The sequence below is a fragment of the Gracilinanus agilis genome, chromosome 4, assembly GCF_016433145.1.
Source record: "Gracilinanus agilis isolate LMUSP501 chromosome 4, AgileGrace, whole genome shotgun sequence".
In the NCBI taxonomy this organism is placed as follows: domain Eukaryota; kingdom Metazoa; phylum Chordata; class Mammalia; order Didelphimorphia; family Didelphidae; genus Gracilinanus; species Gracilinanus agilis.
The window spans coordinates 140,078,118-140,105,473 of NC_058133.1; the positions used below are offsets into that span (position 1 = coordinate 140,078,118).

At 37.0% G+C, this 27,356-nt stretch overlaps 1 protein-coding gene across 1 annotated transcript in view; it reads right to left on the reverse strand.

The window, feature by feature from the left end:
* The window catches only part of EFCAB2 (EF-hand calcium binding domain 2), a 110,593-nt gene that overhangs the window by 66,097 nt on the left and 17,140 nt on the right, over window positions 1–27,356 (reverse strand). Inside the window, exon 2 of the mRNA XM_044671807.1 lies at window positions 3,726–3,810. Coding sequence (XP_044527742.1) covers window positions 3,726–3,810 — 85 coding nt within the window. The remainder of the gene's footprint in view (window positions 1–3,725; window positions 3,811–27,356) is intronic.

The following is a 27,356-nucleotide window of genomic DNA, read 5'->3' on the forward strand; positions in this document are numbered from 1 at the left end:
CATTAGTTAACTGTTTTACCCCAAATCATGCTATTAGTTTGAATTGCTTGTGCTATTCTTTCCCTACAATGCTCTTCCCACCACATCTTCAGCTTCTGAAATCCAACTAAGCTAAAATACCATCTCCTCTTTAAAGCCTTCTCTGATTCACCCTGAAATCCCTCTGCCTCCCACATTTTACTTCTACTTCTCATAGGCTACTTATTTTGCCTTAGATTTGTGATCAGAGAAACTCAGATTCCCATTCTGCGCCTACTACATAATACCTGTGTGGCCTTGGCTAAGATGCTTGACCAGTCCTAAGAAGCTTCATTTAAATAAAGAATTGGACCAGATGATCTCAGAGGTCTCTTAACTCTAAATCTATGGTCCTAGTGCAATACCTGGCACACAGTAGGTGCTTAACTGATGCTTTATAATTGATTGATCCTTTGACTTTATACTGAGTTATTTGTATTTGTATCCAATTTCTTCCCATTTTCCCTCACAAGAAAATGTTTTTTGTAAATAGGGCTGGCTTTTCACTTTGAGGAAATAGCACAGCAGAGCAGATAAGAGCATTCACAGCTCACAGCTCATGTCAAAAATTTATTGCGTGACTCCGAACATCACTTAACCTCTATTTTCTCAACAACAAAATGAGTGTAACAATAACTGAGGCATTTACCTCACGGGACCATTGGGAGGGTCAGATGAGATAATGTGCATAAAAAGCTTGGAGGTCTTAAAGCACTCTCTAAATAACAATTAGTAGCAGTAGCATCCTCAGCAATGCCTATCATGAAGTAGGTACAAAATAAGTATCTGATGAATTGAAGAATTTAAAGAATTCCAAAAGCAAAACACAAGTTTCTGATGTATTCTGTATATTATCTATATTTAGAATTGGTGAGGATTTCATGGTGTAGCACAATGGAAAGGGCATTGATTCTAGAGCCAGAAGCCCTATGTTTGAATTCTGTTTATTTGACCATTTAACCTCCCTGTACCTCAGTTTCCTCATCTGCAAAAAGAAAAAGTTGAACAAGGCAGATTCTAAACTCATTTCAGTTCAAAAACTATTTAGTCCTATGATCCTGTGACATGTTACAGGGCTTTCAAAATTTACCACATAAACATATTAGCATGTTATTTCTAACATGAAGGCTATCTTTCTTCTGGAAAAGTTGATCAAGGTAGTTTAACCCTTAGAAAGACTTCCTCAAAATTCCTTCTTTATTTACAATGATTTGCAATAAGAATAACTCTATCTGTGGAATGATTGGAACCAGGTATACTGTAATGGAATCCTGGCTCTACTATTTATTATCAGTGTGCCCTTACCAAATCATTGAGTCTCTTGGAATGTCAGTTTTGTTATCTGTAAAATGGATGATTTCTACTTCTAAAGTCCAATCCATTATCACTATGGTTCTAGGTATGGTCACAGCACATGGATAGAATTGGCACTTACTAAAAAGAAGCAATGGTTTAATTAAAAAGTTTTTACACAAACAAAACCAATGCAACCAAGATTAGGAAGAAAGTTGACAGCAAGGGAAAAAATTTTACAGCAAGTATCTGATAAAGGCCTCATTTCTCAAATACATAGAGAACTGAATTGAATTTATAAGACCAGAAGACATTCTCCAATTGATAAAATGGTCAAAGAATATGAACAGGCAATTTTCAGACAAAGAAATCAAGGTTATCTATAGTCCTATGAATAAATGCTCTAAATCACTCTTGATTAGAGAAATGCAAATTAAGATAAAAAAGGTACCATCTCACATCTATTGGATTAGCTAATGACAGAAAAGGAAAATGAAAAATGTTAAGATGTGGGAATTAATACTCTTTTGGTGAAGTTATGAACTGGTCAACTATTCAGGAGAGCAATTTGGAATTATGCTTAACAGGCTATAAAACTGTGTATACCCTTTGAACCAGCAGTACCATTACTGGTCTGTATCTCAAAGAGATTTTTTCTAAGGGAAAAGGACCCATTTGTACAAAAATATAGCAGCTCTTTTTGTAGTTGCAAAGAATTGAAATTGAGGGGATATTCATCTATTGAAGAATGGCTAAATAAGTTGTGGCACATGACTATAATGGAATATTATTGTGCCATAAGAAACGACAAGAAGGTTGATTTCAGAAAAACCTAGAAAGGCCTATATTAACTGATACAAAGTGAAGTGAGCAGAACCAAGAGAACATTGTACATGGTAATAGCAATACTGTATAAAGAACAATTGTAAATGACTTAACTATTCTTAGTAATACAGTGATCCAAGATGATGCCCAAGGACTAGTAATGAGAAATGCCTCCCGACTAAGAATTGATGGAGTCTAGGGGCAGCTGGGTAGCTCAGTGAATTGAGAATCAGGCCTAGAGACGGGAGGTCCTGGGTTCAAATCTGGCCTCAGACACTTCCCAGCTGTGTGACCCTGGGCAACTCATTTGACCCCCATTGTCCACCCTTACCACTCTTCCACCTAGGAGCCAATACACAGAAGTTAAGGGTTAAAAAATGTAAAAAAAAAAAAAAGAAAAAAGAAAAAAAAAAAGAATTGATGGAGTCTAACTATAGACCAAAACATACTGTATTTCATACTATGTAATATGTTTCACTTTTTTTCTTCATTTTTGTTTTTTTTGTTCAAATCCTCTTCCACAAAATGACTAACATGGGAAAATGTTTTGTGTTATTACACATGTAAAATCTTTATCAGATTGCTTGCTGCCTCAGAGAGACACAGGGAAAAAGAGAAAGAATTTGACTCAAAAAATTTTTTAAAAGGATAAAATTTGTTTTTAGGTGAAACTAAGAAAAAGTAATTAAAAAAAAGAATCAATTATTCATTGTAGAAGACTAATCTGCTTACTCATTTCCTGCAGCTTCATACCCCAACAAGTTATCAGTGGACAGAAGACTGGGCTTGGAGTCCAGACAACTTGAGTTTATATACTGCCTCAGATACTTCCTGGCTGTGTAATCCTTAGCAAGTCATTTAACCTGTTTCCTCAACTATAAAATGGGAGATACTAAGCAAAAGCACCTATTTCAGAGAGTTGTAAAGATCAATATTCATATAGTGCTTATAAGTTTGAGGTACTAGCCCACTATATCACAGGGAAAGAAATTAGCCTTTGTAAGGGACAGGGGAGGTATTTTTTCTCTGTATCCAGAGGAAGATAAAGCAGGTAATCATGCTGAGAAGTTCCAGAGGATGGAGGGAGAACTGAGGGAGTCTAGGTCAGATCAGGTGGCCTCAGCCTTCTCAGTGATTCAGGCCATCTTCTAGATTTCTGGGATGCCTGGGACACGGTTGGTAGTGAAGAGAGAATAAAAGGTATCCCACAGTTTGTGTGGAAAATGGGATAAGGAGCTGATGAAGGTTAAGTAGAAAGAATATCTACTTACAGTGAGGACCCTGCTGAGGATATATACCATAAATAGTGTTAGTGAGTAAATGTTTTTACTTCAGCTTCCTAAGGTCCTTTTCATTACTAAAATTCTATGTCTCTATGAATAGAAAATAGCAATAAGCAAGGATTCAGTTTTTATATTTTAATAAAGCCAAGGGTGGAAAACTATTGCTATAGATAACAAATCTAATATATTCTATGTATAGGAAAGAGGTTTCTTGATATTTCACTTGTTACTTCAGTAATTTATGATTCTATGACTTAAAGAACATTCCTATGTAATATAATTTTATGTAAGAAAAGATTTCCAAACCTGACATCCACAGTGTCATTGGACTCATGGTCAAAAACCTCAAAAGCATCTTTGATCTTTTTTTGAAGTTCTAGCAATCCTGCTTCTGGAAAAGATAAAGCAACAAAAATAAATGTACCCAAACCACTTAAATCAGAGTAGAATTTTAACAGCCCATGATTACTAAATAAACAATGGCAAATTCAAAATTCCTCTTCCTGATTTTACCTAGTTTCTTTTTAAGGAATAATTTCAGGTCTCATCTTCTATCAGAAGCCCTTCCTACTCTGCCCAAGTTGTTAGAAATCTCCCCTACCTGGGACAGAGCCAAGATGGCAGAGAAGGTACATAGATACATCTGAGTTCTACCATATTACCCTCCAAAAAACTAATATATAACACTTCAAAATGAATTCTGGAGCAGCATAACCTACAAAAAGACAGAATGAAGTAATTTTTCAGCCCAAAACAAGCTAGAAGGCCAGGATGAGGGATCTCTAGTACATGAGATGGAGGTGGAGTGCAAAGCATTGAGACCCCACCTCCACAAAGGGTTCTGGGTGAAGCTGAAGCAATAGCAAATGCTTCTGGAGCTCTCAGTTACAGAAAGCAAGGGGGAAGGGGGTGCTGATCAATAGCTCAGAAAGAGATTACAGGGGTCTATTTGCTGGTTCTGGGTTGCACTGTCCATGTACAGATCTAGGAAGTAGTGCTAGAACATGGTCTCAGGGGGATGAGAAGCACTAGGAGACATCAGTCGCAGAGGAGCAGGGATCCTGGCCACAGTTCTTAGATGGACAGCAGTGCTTGTGGTTACTAACAGATCAGAGTCCGAGCCAGGAGAGAGTATTAGACACACCTCTCCTTACATCATACCGCCTTGGAAGAACTGAAAGCAGATAGATCCCCAGTGTCAGCTCTTTAGGCAGCTGCACAAATAACCTGAAGCTTAGAGCAGTGCTCCTTTTACCACAGTTACAGAGCCTAACTTTAACAGTTTGAGTTTTTGTTTTTTTCCAATCAAAAGACTGGAAAATGAGCAAACACCAAAATAAGAAATTAAGCATGGAAGTTATTTTGGTGACAGGGGAAATCAAAACACCAACTCAGAAGAAGACAACAAAGACAATTCTGCTATATCCAAAGCCTCCAAGAAAAATAGGAATTGCTCTCAAGCCCAAAAGAATAATAATCCTCAAAAAGGATTTTAAAAATCAAATAAGAGAGGTAGAAGAAAATTTGCAAAAAGAAATCATAATGATACAGGAAAACCCTGAAAAAAAAAAAGGCAACAGCTTGGTAAAGGAGGCACAAAAAAATACTGAAAAAAATTAATACTTAAAAAACAGAATAGGCCAATTGGTAAAAGAAGTATAAAAATGCACTAAGGAAAAGAACTCTTTTAAAAAATGGAGCCGGTCAAATGAAAAGGAAGGTTCAAAAGCTCACTCAAGAAAATCATGTCTTAAAAACTAGAATTGTGCAAGTAGAAGCTAATGGCTCCATCGAGAAACAATCAAAGTCAAAAGAATGAATGTGTTATTTGGAATTTGGGGGGGGTTCTATTTAGAGGTATTTTGGGGCTCATTTGAGCTTTTAAATGACAAACTTCCTGTGGACATTTTGGGGGGACTTTGAAACTACATTTTCCATTAGTCAATGGGTCTCCGGTTTTGGTCGTGGTGACGTCTCCAACGTAAAGCGCAGCTTACATTCGGAGGTCGGCCTTGAGACTGCCTCTCTTTTGCTATGTAGTAAAGATGGGTGAAGGTACGGACAGGTGGGAAGTCTGAAACTAGAACTTAGCAGTAGCTCTTTTTGGGAAGGCAAAGAATTTTAAAGTAGGGAATTGGGGAATGGTTGAATAAGTAACAGAATATGGCTGTAATGGAATGCTATTGTGCTGTAAGAAATGGTGAGCAGGAGGAGCTCAGAAAAATCTGGGAAGGGGACAGCTGGATGGCTCAGTAGATTGACAGCCAAGCCTAGAGACAGAAGGTCCTAGGTTCAAATCTGGACTCAAACACTTCTTAGCTGTGAGACCCTGGACAAGTCACTTAACCCCCATTGCCTAGCCCTTACCACTCTTCTGATTTGGAACCAATTCACAGTATTGATTCTAAGACAGAAGGTAAGGACTTAAAAAAAAAATCTGGAAAGACTTAGGTGAACTGAAGCAAAGTGAAATAAGCAGAACCAGGAGAATACTGTACACAGTGCCAGGAATGCTGTATAATAAACTGAGAATAATTTAGCTATTCTCAGCAATACAATGATCCAAAACTATCCCAAAGGACTCCTATTAAAAAAATGCCATCTGCTTCCAGAGAAAAAGAACTGACAGTCTGAATCTAGACCAAAGCAAACTTTTTTTACTTTCTTAATTTTTTAAGTTGAGTTTCCTTCCACAAAAAGATTAATATAAAAAAAGTTTTGTGATTGCACATATAAAATACACATTTGGATACTGTTTTATATGTAACTGAGGGAAAATAAAATTAAATTTAAAAAAAAAGTCCCCCTTAAGTGAAATTAATCTTATATTTTATTTATCTGTATACATGCTCTGTACCTGTGCCACACCCTATTCTATACAAGGTAAGATTCTTGAGAGCACAGACTGTGTTTGACCTCTTTTGGTATCCCCAGTCCATAGCATCTAACACATATTAAGTGGTTAATAAATGTTTATGGATTGACTAACTTTCTAAGTATCCTAATGCCTAATACAGTTCCTTGCAATGCAGTAAGCACTCAAATTGAATCCCCAAGTTTTTTCTCTGGGTGAAGTTCAGAGTGCTCAATTTGGAGTCCAAATTGAATTCTCACTCTACAATTTACTACCTTTGGGTCTTTAAGTGATTTCATCTTTCTACCATAACAAGTCATGGGAAGCCAATGCCCACTAGCTGCTAGGAAACTCTCCAGGGCTATTCTACTGTGACTATTGAAGGGAAAGTAAGATTTATTAAGTAACTGGGATATAGTAGATCTTTGTAACAACAATCCTATGAGGAAGGTGGAAAAATAAGCTTCTATTTCTAAGGAAGGAGGACAAGAGAGAAGACAAGGTAGAAAAGTAGAGAGATGAGCTACTCGAGAGGTAGGAAAACCAAAGAGGAATAAATAAGAGAATCACTGTTCTGCTGGGCACGGGGCAGCAGCCTCATTAGACACTGGAATCAGAAGAGGGAGAGACCAGGCCAGCAGAAGCCATAGAAAAGAAGTCCCATGGAAACAGGCCAGAACTTTAGAGATGATGTCATCATGATGCCCCAGACTCTGGAGCCAGGTTGTGTGTCTAGACAGACCTTGGTTTTTTTGAACTTATCCAAAAGGGTCAGATCCAAGATGGTGATTCCCTTTCCAACCCTCCCTTAATCCCTTCCTGTGAGAGCATATGGTGTTCCAAAGTTTATCTCTGTTGCTTTGTTTTTTAATTTTCGTAAGAGTGAAGTCTTTTAAGCCAGTATTAAAATAAAGCTGTGGTTAACCACTGCATTACTGATATGTATGTGTTTCACTGCTAAAAGGTAACTCAGAGGAAGGCAATGGGTGGTGAGATATACAGGGAAGGAGATAAATAGACCTTTATTACTTCTGGGACCTTTCTTGGTACAATGGGATCTCAGAGCTGAACAGGAGACAATTTATTTTTATCTTTATAGCCTTCCCAAAGCAGAGAACAGGATGAATATGGACTATCCTAGGCAGAAAACAAATCTAGCAGTTTAGGGAGAAGCTTGTGAGATGAAAGTTGGTATTGCTAAAATGGCAACCTTAAGGCATTTCCTCTCCCAATTTTTTTTCCAGTATTGGACTTGAAACAAAGACTAAATCACAGCAAGAGGCAAGACTGAGGGAGGGAGTTGACCAAAAAGAAAGTTAGGGGGTTGGGTGAGAGGATGCATCATCCAAGAGGGAATTATTAGTTCCCTTCTTACCAGCACAATACACCCTAATACTAGACAAAAGATCTGATATTGTCTGTCTTTGTCCCATTTCTTTTTTTAAATGAATGAATGAAAAAAAGTATTTACTGAATACTTACTAGAAGCACTGTACTTAGAACTAGAAAGACAAATAGAAAAATCAAGACAGTTCCTGCTCTCAAGGTCACATCTATTGGGAGAGATAATAGATAAGAGGAAGTCATCTTCAGGGCCAATTAAAGATCCATTAAGTCATAAGGGATCAGTGGAAGGGCAGATGGCAAGGTCTGAGTGAGAAGACCTGGTAGATACTCCATCTCAGAAGAAGTAACAGTCACAAAGTACCATTCATCCAAGTTACATAAACAGTCAAACAGCACCATTGGTTTCTCAAAGTCCAGGGCAGGAACTGTTACAGAAAGAATTTAACTAGACCTTAGAGAAGCAGAAAAGGTGATAGCTATCTTTCTCAGATTAAGGATTGTGAACATTTCTTATGGTTGTCAATCATCTGCATTTCTCCTTATATGCTTTTTTAATTTTTTTTTGAATTTCACCTTCTCAATTACATATAAAACACAAAATTTTAACATACTTTTACAAAATTTCGAGTTCAAAATCCTCTCCTACCCTCTCTCTCCCTTCCTCCCTCTTTGAGAAGACAAGCAATTGATATAGATTATATATCTAGCCAGTATATATACAGCCATGAAAAGCATTGCTATATTAGCCATATTGCAAAAGAACTTATATTCTTTTAAGAGGAATTTAAAATATAGAAAAAACTAGAAAGTTAAAGAAAACAGGAGGGAGGAAAGAAGCCAAAGATAGCTATTGAATATAGCTCCAAATCAAAGGGAGAAAAAAGGGTAAGAGGAAATGGGTGTTCTTACAGTAGGGTTAAAATGATACTGCCTTAAGCCAATATCGACATCTGTAACCATTGATTGAGTCTTCTCACTTTCTAATTCCTTGTCTGGCTCATCTCTGAGCTCCTGTATTGCTTTCAATTTCTGAATAAACAGAAAAATACTTCCACTCAATACCAGTGTTGAGAATCACGTTATCCAATGAAGTTGCTCTCTACAGACGGACATGCCTACTTTCTAGCCATTTTCATTCCAGATTGCAATTCATCCATTCATGAATACCTACAGAGAAAATTTCTGTCACACTGTGCATACAAGTTTATCCTTGTTTCAGTCCTTTGTTTAGATCCTTTGGCAGCAGCTTTTAATGCTGCTGTTTTGTTTGTCAGTCAGCCAGCATATGTACCGCTTATATTCAGAACATGGTATGGTCCCCAATAGATATCCATGCCTCCCTGTGCCCCTTCTCTTCCATTATCTCTACAGGAGCCCTTTTATACACATAGTGTTGAGGTCTAATCCCTCTTGGTTTTGCTGGGCCCACCTCCCAAGTCACACATCTTGCCAGTCATTGAAATGGCCCTGGAAGTTCCATTTATTGTGTCCCCAACTCATCTCCAGTCTCTCTAAGAGTTTGGTGAATGAATTCTGAGTATATATCATACCTCCTCCCCACCAAGTTTTCTTATCTGTAAAACAAAGGATTTAGACTAAATAACCAGTCTCTGAAGTCTCTTCTAGCTCTTCAGAGTTTAGTTAGTTTAGAGGTAATTCTGCTGGATGGAGGCAGAGGATGTTAAATTCAGTAAATGTTTTTTGAGCATCTACAGTATGCCTAACACTGTTAGGCAATGTGGAAGAAATCAGTCTATGGCATGATCCCTGACCTCAAGGCATTTATAGTCTTGTTGAGGAAAACAAGACACTTTTATACACATGATGTCCCCAAAGTCCTAGAAAAGTTTTAAGTCCTAATAGCTTAAAAATATGTCTGTGCATGTACACATAAATATATGTATGTATTGTTTATATCAGAGAATAAAAGATAGGATAAAGCCAAGAGGTACAGACAGCAAATGTAATGGGACTGGAATAAAAAGTTTTATTTCAGTCTAGATGAGTTCTCACAGCTACACAATTCCATAACTTCAATGTTACTGAATAGATTGTATAGATGAGAAAAGTAAAAGGGCAATCAAGATTACATGATATAGGGGCTAAATTGGGGGGAAATGTGGATTAGAGGCCTCTAGCAAGAGGAGATTCCAAGAAAAATCTCTAGTGAGGCCTGGCACACTAGGTGCATTGATGACCTGTGGGTGGCTAATGAGAAGGAATGGCCCAGAATCTTCCAGGATGGTAAGAGTTGATAGGCCTGAAATCTGCACAATTGGAGGAAATAATCTCATCAGTGAGATTAAAGATCCATCCATTAATGTACAGAAGTATTTATTTACAGATCTTTTCTGACTTGGTATATACCTAGCCAACTTACAATACACTGTAAGCAAAACTTCATTGCTTCTCTTGAAGTAAAAATTAATTTTTTGTTATGTTGTCATGTAGTGTTATTTCATCATGGCAATTAGACAATCCTGAGCTCTGGGAGGGTGACAAGAGTGAAACACAAACTCTGACAAGTTCTGCTCAACTGGAAAGACTCTGAATATGGACCAGGTGGGGAACTTGGTGTCTGTTACCAAAGGACCTACAAAGGGGATGCTGAACACTTTCTCCTCTCGGACACACTGTCTTTGGGTTCTTGCGATCCTTTCCTCGCTTGTTTCTCCTTCTTGTCTGACTGCTCCTTCTCAGTTTCCTTTGATAGATCGTCATATGTATGTATATTCCCCTAACTGTGATTAGAAACCAAGGCTCCAACCTTATTTCTGTCAAAGACACCACCATCCTTCCAGTTCCCAAGGCTAACAAACTTAGTCTCACTCTCGACTCTTCTCTATCTCTCTGCCTCTCTCTCTGTGTGTCTCCTCTCTCATTCTCAAATCCTTTCATTCTGTCTTAGTAACAATTCTAAGACAGATGGACAAGGGCTACTAGGCAAATCAGGTTAAGTAACTTGCTCAGGTTCACACAGCTAGGAAGTATCTAAGGCTACATTTGAATCCATGTCCTCCTGACTCCAAGCCTGGCACCCTATCACTGCACTGCCTAGCTGCCCCTACTCTTCACTCTCACCCCACAAATACAGTCATTTGTCCAGTCCTGCTTCAAACTTGACAGCATCTCTTCCATCTTTCCAGCACCTTCCCCTCTCAAAGCCACCAGCCAAGCTCTCCATCTCATCACTTCTCATCTGGATTATTACAGTAGCCTAATTGACTTCCCTGCTCCAACTGTCCTAAGTCTCCACATCAACCAAAATCATCTTCCTAAAGCACGAGTCTGACCGAGGTACTCTCCTCCTTCATAAACTCTAATGGTTCCCCATTACCATCAGGCTCCAATAGAAACTCCTCTCTTTGGCATTTAAAAGCCCTTTACAATCTGGCTCCAGTTTGCCAGTCCAGTCATATTACATACATATCATTCCCGTCCACACACTCTCTGGTCCAGCCAAACTAGCTATCTTATTATTCCTCCTACCTAGCATCTCTGTCTCAGTACTGGCTGTGCTCCATGCTGGCAATTCACCTCCTTCTCAGCCTCGCCATTAGAATCCCTGGTTCTTGTCGTGGCTAAGCTCAAGCAGCACAGAGCCATTTCTGATGAACGAAGCTATTAGTGCCTTCTTCCACCCAAATTATCTTCTATGTATTTTGCATATATTTCTATAGATATGTGTACATGCTGTCTTCCCTGGCTAGCCTTCTTAAGTATAAGCTTCTCGGGTAGACTATTTCCTCTTTTCTCTTTGTCTCATCAGTGCCTGGCCTGCAGTAGGTACTTTTATCCATCTGTCAATAAATAGTATAAATTAATATTATAATAAATTATTAGTATATGACTAGGCCTGTCAGTCAGTCCATAAACATTTATTAAGGGTCTACTAGGTGTCAGGCACTGTACTAAGGGGGAGGGGGAAGGGGGAGTTACAAAACCTGCCCCCAAGGAGCTCACTCAATTGCATCACCAGAAAGTTAGCCATTGAATAAAGTAGAGTTTGGGACTAACGCAACTCATGAAACCATCTAAGATGTGAAAGGATGGCAATATGCACTAGTGGTAGGAATATCTACCCTAATTTAAATCAAGGATCTTTTGAAATACAGAAATGCTTTACTGATGATATTTTTCTATTTGGTTATAACTTGGAATTAATTCCTAATCAATGCACAATTTTATTTTTGTTTGGTTTTTGAAGACAGAAGAAGGGGACAACTGCTAAAAAATAAAGTAAAATATACTCACATTATAAGCCCTACCCGGTCTTATAATTTGAGTCAATAAGATGGGCCTTTTAAGATATATACACCTTAGGAAGGTACCGTAATGATAAGATTAACATATTAATGAAAGCAATCCACTTTATTATTATTTATTAGTAATAAGATTCACATTGGCAAGCCTTAAATAAAATTTATCCTTGACAAAGAAACATTTTGTTTGGCACTGTCTTTAACTGCTCAATTGTAAATTTCAAAGGCAAACATTTGTTTCACTGGAAAATATTTCAACAGAAAAAATGTTTGTTTCAAGTATTGTAGAGAAATAATATTTGCTTTGAAGTACCGAGGCCAGCTAAACACTTATGCAATTGTTTCTTCAGACCAGATTGCTATGAATCAGCTCTCCAATTTGACCTGCCTGAACTCCGGGCCAGAAAATGTGAGAAGTCTGCAGTAATTTCACAGGCAAAACGTTTGTGTTGGGAGGATGGGTCAAAACATTTTAAAACCCAATTCAGTCTGGTCAAAATTCTTTTCAAAATGCTTTTATGCTTCTGTAATGTTACCTCTGTACGCACACACAAAAAGTACTAATGTTACATAAATTATTATTGAACCACATAGGAGGAGAATGTTGTCTTTCCTGTAATTAGTCATTGAAAGAGAAGCAACTTTATCAAAAATCCTTAGACATATTCCATTTACATTCTCCTTCCTGCTCCTTACCATTCCTTTTCCTCCCAAACCTCCCCTTCGCCTTATTGATAATATGCAGGGTTCGTTTTATTTTAGATCATTTCAACATGATGCTCCTTACTTTATATAGAGTTCTTGTGTTCTTTATGACTGCAAACATGGATCTAAGAAATAAATCTTTTCAGGTTGCCATATTAAAATCCCTGCTCAGCAGTGCTAAACTTGACAAGTTGTGGTAGAGGGCTTCTTATCATAAAGTGCCTTACCCTCCTCAACAGCAGATTCACTCATTCCTCTTCGTGTGTGTATGAAAAAGGAATATTCAGGGCTCAATGCTGGTCCTTCCTATGGATCATATATAGCTCCTAAGAATTTGTGAACCCATCCTGGAACAAAGATTTTTTTCTTTGAACAAATACAAAATCAGAATCATTGCAACTGATGACACTAAACAATGAAGATTCTAAAAGAGAACTCTGATTTATGTAATTTTTTAAAAGAATACACAATTTAAATACATTAAAATTAGGCTGTTGTTTTTAAATGCAATTTACTCTGACAGAGAGAGAGGCATGTCAGCTTCAAAAGCATCTACAGAACTAGGAAGCTGCAGTTGCCTGAGAAAGAAATGGTTCCAAGAAGACAGAATGCCCTGCAGTATTCCAATACCAGAAAGAACCAATGTAAGGTAGATGTATACTATACCCACATGCTCCGAATGTAAAATGTCAATTATAAAAATATATTTTAACCAAATAATATTAAAGAAGATGAACATTTTGGGCAGGGCAAAGAAATGGATCTGTTCCCAATAATACCGCAGATCACTGCTGCCCAAATGTTCCAGATGGTTAAGCCAGCAAGCAAAGCCAAAAACAAACGGAAGCATCACTTTCCTTTTTGAGCTGGTGATTTTTAAAATAAATGGCTCTAGCTTCTTTTGTTTTCCTATATTCTCATCCTTTAAAAAAAGAGAGATGGAAGAAAACGAGATCTACTTTTTTGCCAAAATATAAAATTTGGACAAATCCTCCCCCCACAACTCACCTTAACCATTCCTGCTATTCTACCGATTTTGAAAGACATTAATATTTTTTCATAAATGCAAAATGGTGGTTTTTAGTTAGCTCTGGGGGAAAAAAGAATTACACTATCCAAACTGAATGAAAGCAAAAAACCAATCTGCCTTTATGGATGCAAATGTTTACCCCCAAAAAATTATTTATTACATGGCTTCAAAATTAATATTTCAGTCCAACAATTGAAATAAATGTTTGAAATTTGAAAACATTTGCTGGAAAATAAACATTTTTATCTGGAGGGGAAAAAAAGACTTGGGAGCTATTAGAATACAACTAAATAAATTGCTTATGGAAATAATTATCCTTAGAAGAGAAATATTTTTTCCATAAGAAATTTAATAGCTCTGGGAGGACTATAATAATGATAACCAAATTATCAAAATCATGCTGATAATCATTTCTCACTTCTTTCAAAATATCAAGAAAGTATATGGGCAATTTTAAAGCATTACATAAATGTTTGCTGCTATTATTATTTGTGAATATATAGTATTGCGGGGATTAGGGGGTGCTGTGAATAGAGTGCCAGGCCTAAAATCAGAAAGACTCTTCTCTGTGAGTTCAAATCTGGCCTTGGGAATACCAAGGGAGGCAAAAGACAATCCCTGCCCTCCATCCAATGGAGGAGACGGCAATCAAACCACCTGTTCAGTGAAGCGAGGTGAGGCTAACGGGGAAATCTCTAAGAGAGGAGGCATTAGGATGAAGGCTTCTTGCACCAGATGGGATTTCATTGGGGCCTTACAGAAGTCAAGGCAGCCAGCGGGCAGAGACGAGGAGGGAGAACATTCCAGGGATGGCGGCCCGCCAGAGGAAAGGCTGGGGGCCCGGAGGGGGAAGGTACTGTTGGAGGAACATGGAGGAGGAGGACAGTGTCCTGGATGGAAGCCTCCGTGGCCAGGGGAGGAAGGAGAGGATGGTGCTGGAAAGAGCTCTGCAGGCCAAAGAGAACATTCTGTACTGGGTCCCAGAGGCGATGGGGGCACGTATGGAGGGCCATGGAGAGACTTGGTTCTGCAGGACCCCCAGCCCCAGCCCCACTCCTGGGAGGCTCAGACCCAGGAGCACAACGCTCCACACATGTTCAGTGTCACCAGTACTAGAAAAGGCCACCTAACCCTGGGAGGAATCTCTTCCTCTAGTCTTTCCCAGGCCTTGCCAAAGGCAGCGACGCCATCCAGAGACACACATTCAAAATGGGAAGAGCCTCCTGGGCGCTCTGCCAATAAGGATCTGGGAAAACCCATTGTACAGATCCAACCCTGAAGACCACTGGCTGCCCGACACATGATCCAGGACATCCTGAGCTCCTGGCCCGGGACAGTCGTCCACTTTAATTCTTCCGTTCAGTGCCCAGGAGTCTCTCTATGTCTGGATCTTCCTGGTCTTATCCTTAGACACACTCAAATACTCCCAATATGTCCTCTGTTCTCTGGGTTAGCCTGAAAATGAACTTCAGTCAGAACTGAAGATAAACGAAGGAGGAGCAGCTAAGTGACACAATGGATAGAGTGGGAGGACTTCAGTTCAAATGTGACCTCAGACACTTCCAAGATGTGTGACCCTGGACAAGTCACTTAACCCTCCCACCCAGCCTCTGCACTTCTTTCTGTCTTACAGAGTTGTTACAAAGATAGAAAGCAGGGGTTAAAAAATTAACTAAAATTTTTTTTTATTTTATTTTTTTTTAAACCCTTACCTTCCATCTTAAAATCAATACTGCATATTGGTTCCAAGGCAGAAGAACAATAAGGGCTAGGCAATGGGGGGTTAAGTGACTTGCCCAGGGTCACACAGCTAGGAAATATCTGAGGCCAGATTTGAACCTAGGACCTCCCATCTCTGACTCTCAATCCACTGAGTCACCCAGCTGTCCCAAAATAATTTTAAATTTTAATTAAAATTTTAAATTAAATTTAAATTTTTTTTAATTTTAAGGAGACATGGTCATTGTTTTCCATCTATCTGAATCCCATATGGGGTATTTATTATGCATCTATCAGCAACCTTGATTGTTTTGGTTCTATATTTTGGCCAGCAAAAAACTTTAGTCTTCTTACAACTATTAAAGGCATTTCATTTCAATGTTTTAAGTGTCTAATGACATAGAGAAAAATATCTAAAGAGCAGAAAATCAATTAGTAAAATGATTCAATAATAGAACTTTAAGAAGTTATATATGGAAATAGTTAAGTTTGTTGATGATTTTCAAGTTCACAATAATAAAAAAAGAAAAAAATTTTCATTTTAGGAGACTATATAGAATAAATCATCTAATATAATCTCATCAAATACTTGGATTTTCTTTATAAAATTCTTGACATGTAGTCATGGGTGAGGGTTAGATTTACTCTTTTGCCATTAAGACTAATTATTTCCATGTTTTAAAATGTTTTGCTTTCATTGAGATAATTTTTAAATGATGTTTAAATGCATTTTATAAATGACTGGGTTCCTAACACAACAGACCCAGATCCAGCCAACATTTTCATATAAAAATATACACAGGGGGGCATCTGGGTAGCTCAGTGGATTGAGAGCCAGGCCTAGAGACAGGAGGTCCTAGGTTCAAATCCGGCCTCAGACACTTCCCAGCTGTGTGACCCTGGGCAAGTCACTTGACCCCCATTGCCTACCCTTACCACTCTTCCACCTATAAGTCAATACACAGAAGTTAAGGGTTTAAAAAATTAAAAAAACAAACAAACAAAAAAATATACACAAACAATTCTACTCTATAAATAAGCAAATTCTCTGCTTTAAGTCCATTTTGGTCTATAGCTCTAACAAATATTAAAATTCCTGCCATTTTTTTTCTCCACAATTGCGAAGTAATGGCAAAGCAACAATATTTCAAAAAAGCAACCTGTGCAATGTGCATTATTTCATACTGTCTGGCATGTTTTTAAATAGGTGGACTAAAAGTGTCAGTCTGTCCACCTTGTTTGACTGAGATTATTACAAAGTAAGCATTTTCTTTACCTGCTTTGGATGCTAATTTTCCTCCTAAACAACAGGTTTGTTATCTTTTTTTTCTTTTTTAATCTTTACCTTTTCTCTTAGAATTGATCTGTTCCAAGGCAGAAGAGCGGTAAGAACTAAAAAAGTGGGGTTAAGTGACTTGCCCAGAGTCACACAGCTAGGAAGTGTCTGAGGCCACATTTGAATCCAGGACCTCCTATCTCCACTCTAGAACTGGTTGGTTCTCTATCCACTGAGCACAGAAATAACATAAATGGTAGCTCCATTCCCAAGATAGACTATAAAACATATATTTAAACCATGTTATGCTTGAAATATAGCATTCCACCAGATATGTACTGGCATCATACTAATATTACATCAAGGCCTAAACACTGAAAAACTTCTCTGATAGAAGAATGGTTCGAGGTAATTCAAGAAACTGACATAAGCACCCATGATTTAAAAAAATACAAAGTGGATGAAAAATTCAATTTGCCTAGGCTTAGAGCCAAGTGGCATCCCACTGAGTAAGCTAATGGCCTCTATGCCTTGCACAGACACTACATAGAACAAGGAGCTGGGCTAACTCTGAATAGGGAGAAATTGGGCTGAGATTCTAATTGGTAAATTGTGCTGCTTTTTCCATGCTGCCAAGCTCCTTAGTGCTACAAAGCCCACATTTTAATCCCAATATTTCCACAGGGATGCTATATGTCTGTAAAGCATGGGACAACATAATCACAGAAGGATCGAAATTGCAGATGACCCCAAAAAAGGCAATGAAGACACCCAGGGTAAGTATAAGCAGCCTAAGATACTTTACCAATAATAATGTACCACAGAAGCGACACATCCCTGGAAAAGGACAAGAAGCGGTCAAATAGCAAGAGAAGGGGAGAAGAGATGGCCGGCCTGAGTCCTGGTACTCATATATATATATTAAAAGACACCGGAAGGCCTCTAGCATTTTGAGTGGATCCTCTATGGACGATTTTCCACAAAAACTTGGATAAAAATTACAAAAGATGAGAAGGCATGGAAGAGTTGTGGTAGAAGGATGACCCATATGAATCAGATTAAGGAGCCATTAAAATTTTGGAATCCTATACTTTTCAGTGAATGACAGTAAAAAATACTATTAAAACAATAATCATTAAAACAGGAAAAAGATGTTTTACTAAAGAAGGAAGAATAATAAGTGCAAGGATATTTTTGTAGATTTGGAAAGGAATGTCTAAATACTTTCAAAAGTTGTGGGAAGTTTTTCACACTAGGTTTTTTTAAATTATCTATAATTTAACTTTTCTTTGATATAGGCATATCACCACCTCTATTCTTAGGATTTATCAGCCACGACAGAGGTCACTTTTTTGCTCATAAATGGAATTATCTAGGCCTCACATTATGTTGAATATAGGCACACAAAATGAACATTACCAGAACCCTCCGCCCCTGATCCATGCTCCAAGTGATGCCTTTGAGGTTACCTTTTGGGGTTTGCTGACAGGTTTTCATATACATGGAAACACTATCTAGTAGAGAAACTGATGGACCCAAATGTAAAGAGAACTGGCTTGATTTCTTGGTTCTGACACTAACTAGTTGAGTGACCCTGGGCAGGCTGCTTTAATTCCTTATCTGAAAAATTAGAGTCAGAATACTTCATTATCAACTTTACTGGATTGTTATTTGTTAATCTTATAGCTCTACATAAATGTGTGCTATTATGAAAATTTCCAACTCAGCTTCCTAAGTCCTCTTACCATTCTCTTCTCACTCCTGGATCTCTAGCTCTCCATTATAAAGATTTAGCCTAGCATTCCACCCCTCTCCAAAGATTCCTTTTCTCCTACAGCAACTAACTGATGCAAAGTGAAATAAGCAGAACCAGGAGAACATTATCTACAGTAACAGTAATATTGTAAAATGATCAACTGTGATAGACTGAGCTACTGTAAATAATACAAGATTCCAGGACAATTCTGGGCGATTGAGGACAAAGAATGCTATCTATCTCCAGGGAAAATACTGTTGAAGTCAGAATGCAGATCAAAGCATGTGATTTTTCATTTTAGTTTATTTGAGTTTTTAGTTTGGGGTTTTAGTTTTATATGATTATTCTTTTACAAAAATGAACAATATGGAAAGATGTTTTGCATGATAAATACTTATCTAACCTAAATCAAACTGCTTACCAGCTCTGGGAAAGGGGAGGGAAAGAAGGAAAGGAGACAATTTGGGATATAAACTTTGGGAGACTTATGTAGAAATTTGTTATTGCATGTAATTGGTAAAATAAAATATCTTTATAATAATAATAATTAAAAAAACAAACATTCCTTTACAATAAAATGTTCTAAAAACACTAGGCATTTCAGAAGTTTCTGCAATCATCTGGCCTTTCTCTCGGAGACAGGCTGGAACTGTACCACCACTAGAGACAGTCACACTCAAAGAAAAAGATAAATTTTTACAATATAATAGAAAAAAGGCAGAAAAGAGAAAGGAAGTAGAAAAGGGCTAAAAATATATTATTTTTTCTTTATTACATTTTTATTTAATAACAAATTTTCACATAAGTTTTCCACAGTCATATGATCCATATCGTCTCCCTCCCTTCTTCCCAACCCACTCCTGGAGCTGACAAACAATAGAATATTTAAATCTGTATAATAGTGGACTGTGGGGTCAGGAGGACCTGGGTTCAAACTGGCCTCAGACACTTCCTAGCTGTGTAACACTGGGCAAGTCCCTTAACCTTCTATTGCTTAACCCATACTCCCATACTGCTCTTTTGTCTTAGAATCAATAGGTAAAGATTTAAAAGCAAAAAATAAAAAAATTGGTACTAAGTAGCTACAGGTTTTAAAAAGCAAACTGCCTCAGGCAATTTCTTTTCAGCAACATCAGGAAAAGTACCTATATCTTTCTTAAATTTCCATATGATCCCACTAGCCACAACAGAGTGGCAAAACTATGGGATGAGTATTCTACCTTTACATCCACCTGGGAGAGGCAGTAGAACTCTATAAGGGAGCTTTTAAAGTGTCTGACACTATAAACATCATCTAGGTAGTAGGGGATTGTAAGGGAATCAGTCTAGGAGGGCCTTCTGGGTTGATAATTTCTCATTTATACCTATAAGAGTTATTTCTATGTAAATGAGATCTCACCATATACATAAGGAGTAACTCAAGATTCAGAGTCCTCGGCATGGTCAGGGTCAGAGGGCCTTTTCAGAGAGAACTACCACCTCTAAATGTTTCTTTCAGGCACCAATTCATTTCTCGCTTTAGTACAGCCAATGGAAGCCTACCTAGATGAGCACGATCCCTGCTCCCCACACACCACAAGGATGTTGTGATACTGTCAGTCATAACAACGCTTGTTCTGTCCTATAGCAGTTAACCAAGACTCTGAGCCGGCTAGCAAGAAGACTCCATCTCTGGAGAGTTAAAATGGAAAACTGCTCATCAGGAGAGATATCCATGAAAGAACTTTTCTTTTTCAAAGTTACCTTTCTCCCAAACCTCCCTATTTCTATCAAAGGCACCAACGTTCCTCATTTTTGCAGTATTTTCTTCTCTGCTTGGGGGTTCTTGAATTTACCTATTATATTCCTGGAAGTTGTCATTTGAGGATTTCTTTCTGGAAGTGATCTGTGAATTCTTTCAATTTCAATTTTATTTTCTTGTTCGAGGATATCTGGGCAGTTTTCTTTGATAATTTCTTGTATTATGATGTCCATGCCTTCTTTTTTTTTTTTTTATCATGGTTTTCAAGTAGTCCAATAATTCTTAATTGTCTCTGGATCTATTATTCCAGATCAGTTGTTTTTTTCAATAAGCAACTTCATGTTTTCTTCTGTTTTTCATTTGTTTGATTTTGTTAACCTTCCTCATTCTTTACCTCCACCTATCCTGCATCCAAACCCTTCTCTCTACTTTCACAGACATAAAATCTTCGTTCAAGACATTATATCTTCCCTGGACTATTGCAATGGTTAATTAGGAGTGTCCTTGCCTCATGTCTCTCTTTACTCCAAGACACCCTCTAGAGCCAGCTATCAAAATTATTTTTCTGAAGTCCAGCTCTAATCCTGTCATTCCTCTATTCAATAAATTCCACTAGCTCTCTATAGCCTCTAGGATAAAATATAAATTCCTTTGCCTTTAACAGCCCTTGACTACCTGATTCCAACCTTTCCTTAAAACTTCATTATATACTCTCTACTAAATGGTTCATCTAAACTTGCCTTCTTTCCCTCACTCATAGCACTCCATCTCCCATCTTGATGCCTTTTCAACTGCTGTCCCCCATGGCTGAAATTTGCTCCCTCCTCCCTCTACCTCTAGGACCTCTTACTTCCTTCAAGATGCAGTTGGAGTAGCCGTTTCCCAATTGAGAAATGGGCAAGGGACATGAATAGGCAGTTTTCAGATAAAGAAATCAAAACTATCAATAAGCACATGAAAAAGTATTCTAAATCTCTTATAATTAGAGAAATGCAAATCAAAACAACTCTGAGGTACCACCTCATGCCTAGCAGGTTGGCTAATATGACAGCAAAGGAAAGTAATAACCATTGGAGGGGATTAGGCAAAATTGGAACACTAATGCATTGCTCGTGGAGTTGTAAATTGATCCAACCATTTCAGAAGGCAATTTGGAATTATGTCCAAAGGGCTTTAAAAGACTGCCTGCCCCTGAGAATTTCAATTCAAAATAACTACATAATTAAGAAAATGTATACAAGTCAACTTTCTAAGGTAGACTAAAGTGATTTTAAATGATGTTACATTTTATATCTTTTTGTAAATGAAGGAATACCTAATTGAAAAAATAAATTAAATAAAAACACAGACTATTCAAAGTAAAAAAAAAATTAAGATGCAGCTGGAGTACCACTACTGCACTAAACTTTTCCTTATCTCCTCATAACTACTAGTACTTTCCCTCCCTGACTACCTTGCATCTATTTTATATTTATTCTGCATATGGTATATAAGGGTTGTTTCATTTTTTTTGTATTTGTATCCTTAGGAACTAGCAAAGAGCTAGGCACAAAATAGGCACTTAATAAATGCTTGATCACTGATTAATCAAAGATTTCTGAGTAAGACTGCCCCGCCTTTCTACTTCCCAAGACTGTAAAGAAGAAAGCAACTCATGTGTATCCTGTACCTTGTATATTAAGTCACTAAATTATGACATCTTGAACAGGCCAGCTAAGCCAGAAAGGTATCCACTTCCATGGACTCATAAAATTAACCATCTAAGCTATGAAGGATAAAAGAGAGGAGAAAAATCAAGGAGTCCTGGATGCCCACCATTCCTCTGAGGAAGAAGAAAGTAATAAGAAATCATTCACATGTAGAGAATGCTTTAAAACTTACAAAGTTATTTCCCCTGTAATAACCCTATGAGGTAGTGTTTCCCTTTTATAGAGGAGGAAATTAAGATTCTCTGAGCTGAAATGGTAATAGAAGAAACATTGGGTCAAACAATTCTTCCTGTGGGTCACTCACGACAGCTTAGTTGTTATCCAGAGTGACCTTGAAATGAGAAAAGGGAAAAAAAGGTGATATGATGCCAGCTGTTCATGTGCATGGAAAATTCATCACTCCAGTATCTGTAATGTGGGAAGTAACTCTGCTTAGAGTCTTGGCATCATAAATTTAGAACCAAAAAGGACCTTCAAGGCCATCCAATATAACTACCTCATTTTAGAGATGAGGAAACTGAGGCTCATCCCAATGTCCAAGCAGATGCCACATCCTGTGACTCTACATTTATTTACACCGCTTCTCCCATCTTCCCACAAAGGACCATCTTGACTTCTACTATAGTTCTGTGCTTGACTACAAACTTGGCATCTCCTATTCCAACTAGAGCTTCAGCCCTGGAGTTCCCAAAGCTAGAGGACATCACCACCATTCCTTTTAACTAGAACACCCAAACTCTCAATTTCTGTTTATGGCACTTTTGTTCTCATGGACTCCTTCTTCTCCTTTGTCCTTCATAACACTCACCATGCCCTATTTGTTTACTCTTAGAAATCTATCTCAAATGTACTTTCCTATTCATATTCTGGCTATCAGCCTGGCCCAGGCTCTCATCACTACCCACAAGGATTATGACAATGATATCCTAGTTGGTTTCCGGCTTCTAATCTCCTCTCCATATGTTATTCACCTCATTATTAAATTAATCCTCTTGAAATGGAGTTTTCATCCTATTACTCTCCTACTTAAATATGTACCACTCTCCCTATGCTCCACTAGTATAAACCACACAGTTTAGCATTGACTGTATTCCATAATCCAGCCCCAATTCACCTATCCAACCTTCTCTTTCATTATTTCCCAAAATAACCCCTTTACTCTTGTCAATCCAGTCTCTTATTTCCCTGAGTATTTATCTTCTCCACTTCCTTACTCCTTGCTTTCCATCTGCCTACTGATGCATGGCACATTGGATAGAGCTTAAGACCTGGAGTCAAGATCTGAGTTCCAAACCAACCTAAAAACCATTCTATGTGTGTGACCCTGAGCAAGTCACTTAACCTCTATCTGCCTTAGTTTCTTCATTTATAAAATAGGGATAAAAATAACACCTACCTTCTGGGGATGTTGTAAGGATAAAAAAAAAAAGTGATATTTGTAAGGTACATTCCAAATCCTAAAGGGCTTTGATGTTGTTGTGTTATCATCTTTTGTGGTGGTGGTTAGAAATTCCTGAGAAGTCTCATGGTTCCAGCTGTGCTTTTGGAAGATTACTCTAGGGAGCTCTGCTAAGATGGCTGAAGGATTGCCATTAAACTCAATTCCTTTTTAGTACCTAAAACCAGCCACGACAAAAAAATACACACACGCGCACACACACACACACCCCTCTCCCTCCCCGCAGATATACTAAGTCCTCTCTTCCTATGGACAATGTATATAATGGTGAGAGTGTGCCCAGGTTTGGAGGGAGGGATTTTTGGTAGTTCCTACTATGCCATATTTATGTCTTTACTAAAAGTTAATCATTTTACCAGCTGATTGTTGATAAGAAGCACATCAGTGGGAACTTGTGTTTTAAGTCTTATAGTAAAGTGGAAAGGGGAGCCACCTAGAACCTAAACTAGCAGTCTTCTTTCTTTTTGAGGATGATTTGGTGGATTATCTCTAAAGTGGGGGTTATCCAAAGATTATGTGAGAGGAAGTATGAATAAAGAATGTTGGACCTGGGTTCAAATTCGTATTTTGCCAAGTACTGGCTCTGTGCCTTTGGATAGTTAAATTTCTCTGGGCCTCACTTTCCTGATCTGCAAAATGAGGGAGTTGTACTAAATACTAAGATCCCTTCCAGATCTAAATTTATGATTTAAAGCTTGGAAAGCAAATTTATATGAGATTGAGAAAAGCTGTGAATGCTAGACTAAAATTCTTAAGATTCTCTGAGATTAAATGGTGATATAAGAAACAGTGGGTCAAACAGTTCCTCCTGTTTGTCCCCTACAGTGGCTTGGTTGTCATCCAGAGTAACCTTGAAATGAGAAAAAGGAAAGCAAGGAAATGTGATACCAGCTATTTATCTGCATGGAAAATTCATAGCTCTAATATCTTACTTAGTAATCAATGAGAAACCACTGAAGGTTTTTGAATATGGAAGTGAAAGGCACCAGATAAAGACATAGGAAAGGAAAAAACTAGAAAATGGGCCAATGTTCTTAGAAAATGGTTAAAGCAAATTAACGAAATAGATATTTGAAAAATATGCAGATATTTAACATTTTATTAAAGAAATTAAGGCTAATTTTTTGATAGATGTGGCACATTTCATTTTAATACCTTTAACGTATCTTACAGATAAAAAGAAAAGACTACAATAGCATTTGGAAACAATTTCACAATTATAAATATTTATGTCTCATTTCCAAAGTGTTGTTTTTTTATAATCAATTTTTAAATTATTAAATAGCAAGGAAAATATCAAAATGCAAGTAGTAGAAGCAAAATTGGAACACTGATGCATTGCTGATGAAGTTATGAATTGATCCAAACATTCTGGAAGACAATTTGGAATTATGCACAAAGGGCCTTAAAAGACTGCCTGCCCTTTAATCCAACTATACCACTGCTGGGTTTGTACCCCAAAGAGATAATAGGGAAAAATACATGTATAAAAATATTCATAACCACACTCTTTGTGGTGACAAAAAAAACTGGAAAATGAGTGTGTGTCCATCGATTAGGAAATAGCTGAACAAATTATGTCGTCTGATGGTGAGGGAATACTATTATGCTAAAAGGAATAATGAACTGGAGGAATTCCATGTGAACTGGAAAGACTTCCAGGAATTGATGCAGAGCAAAAGGAGCAGAACCAGAAGAATATTGTACACAGAGACTGATACACTATAGCACAATCAAATACTATAGCACCTGAACATTTAGACTTCTCTACTAACAGCAATGCTATGACCCAAGACATTTTGAGGGACCTATGAGAAAGAACACTATCCACATCCAGAGAAAGAACTGTGGGAGTAGAAACAAAGAAGAAAGACATGATTGATCACATGGTTCAATAGGGATATGATTGGGGATGTAGACTTTAAACAATCACTCTATTGCAAATATTAATAATATGGATCCTGATCAATGATACATATAAAACTCAGTGGAATTGCTCATTGGCTACAAGAGGTAGGAGGGAGGAGAGGAGGGAAAGAGCATGAATCATGTAACCATTGAAAAATAATCTAAATTAATTAATCAATTTTTTGGCATTTTAATTAAAATGTTTTTTAATTTAAAAACTATTGTTATGGCTCTATACCCTGAAAAAACTACATTTGGTAATATTATTGTACTTATAGTTGCATTAATTTTTCTGTATACATAGTCTATATACACAGTAACAAATAGTAATAATTTTTCCAGGTATACACTATATGCAGTATATACAATATATGTATATATGTAAAACATGGCTTATGTCTACATGTATATATATAAAACATGGTTTATATCTATACATATATTTATGTGTATATATTTTTATTTATACTATACTTTCATTATATAAGTTCATGTATATATTTGCAAAGTACTTTTCTTTTTATATATAAAATCAAGTGATTTTATATATATATATATATATATATATATATATATAAAACAGAGCTATAGATGTAGAGATCTATATGTCATCCATTCTTCTCCCCTACTGTGTTAACACTGCCTGAACATTTAGAATTTTTTTTATTTCCAATACCAAATCTTCAGTTTTTCTTTGGAGGGAGTTCCTTGATGGCTTGTTCAATTTCTTTTTCTGAGATGGGATTAAGTAATCTAGGCATTTTATATTTTTGTAAATATTTTCCCATTTCACCTAGATTGTCATATTTATTGCAATATACTTGGGAATAGTAGCTCTTAATAATTGTCTTAATTTCCTCTTCATTAGAGGCGAGATCACCCTTTTCATTTTTGATACTGTTAATTTGATTTTCTTTTGTTTTTATTAAGATTTACCAGTACTTTATTTTATTTGTTTTTTCAAAGTACCAGCTCCTAGTCTTATTTATTAGTTCAAAAGTTCTTTTACTTTCCATTTTATTAATTTTTCCTCTAATTTTTAGGATTTCCAATTTAGTTTTTATCTGGGGATATTTAATTTGTTCTCTTTTTAATTTTTTAAGTTGTAAGCCTAATTCATTGATCTCCTCCCTCTCTATTTCGTTGATATAGGCCCTCAGAGTTATAAATTTTCTCCCGAGAACTGCTTTGGTTATATCCCATAGATTTTGATATGTTATCTCCTTGTTGTCATTCTCTTCGATGAAATCAGTAATTATTTCTATGGTTTGTTTTTTGACCCACCAGTTTTGAATAATTAATTATTTCATTTCCAATTAATCTTAAATTTGCCTCTCCATGAACCCTTATTAAAATTTTTATTGCATTATGATCTGAAAAAGTTGTACTTATTATTTCTGCTTTTTTGCATTTGTTTGCAATGTGGTTTTGCCCTAGTATATGGTCAGTCTTTGCATATGTACCATGAACTACTGAAAAGAAGATATTCTTTTTTCGTCCCTGTTCAGTTTTCTCTAGATATCTATTAACTCTAATTTTTCTAACATTTCATTCACTTCCCTTATTTCTTTCTTATTTATTTTTTGGTTTGCTTTATCTAGTTCTGATAGGGGAAGGTTTAGGTCCCTCACTAGTATGGTCTTACCATCAATTTCCTCCTTAAGCTCATTTAGTTTCTCCTTTAGAAATCTGGATGCTATGCCATTTGGTACATAAATGTTTAGTATTAATATTATTTCATTGTTTATAATGCCTTTTAGCAAGATGCAATTTCCTTCCTTATCTCTTTTAATCTCATAAATTTTTACTTTAGCTTTGTCTGGTATCATGATTGCTACTCCTGCTTTTTTACTTTAGATGATGCATAATAAATTTTGCTCCTGCCTTTTACCTTTAATCTGTGTATGTCACCCTGCCTCAGATGTGTTTCTTGGAAACAACACATAGTAGGATTCTGGTTTTAAATCCTCTCTGCTATCCACTTCCATTTTATGGGTGAGTTCATCCCATTCAAATCTTCAGTTTTTGAACCTTGGACTAACTTCAGAGAGGTCAAGATACAGAGAAACTATATCAGAGAAAAGAATCAAAAAAGTTCTCTCTCCATCTCTCTCTCTCTCCATATATATATATATATATATATATATATATATATATATATATATATTTTT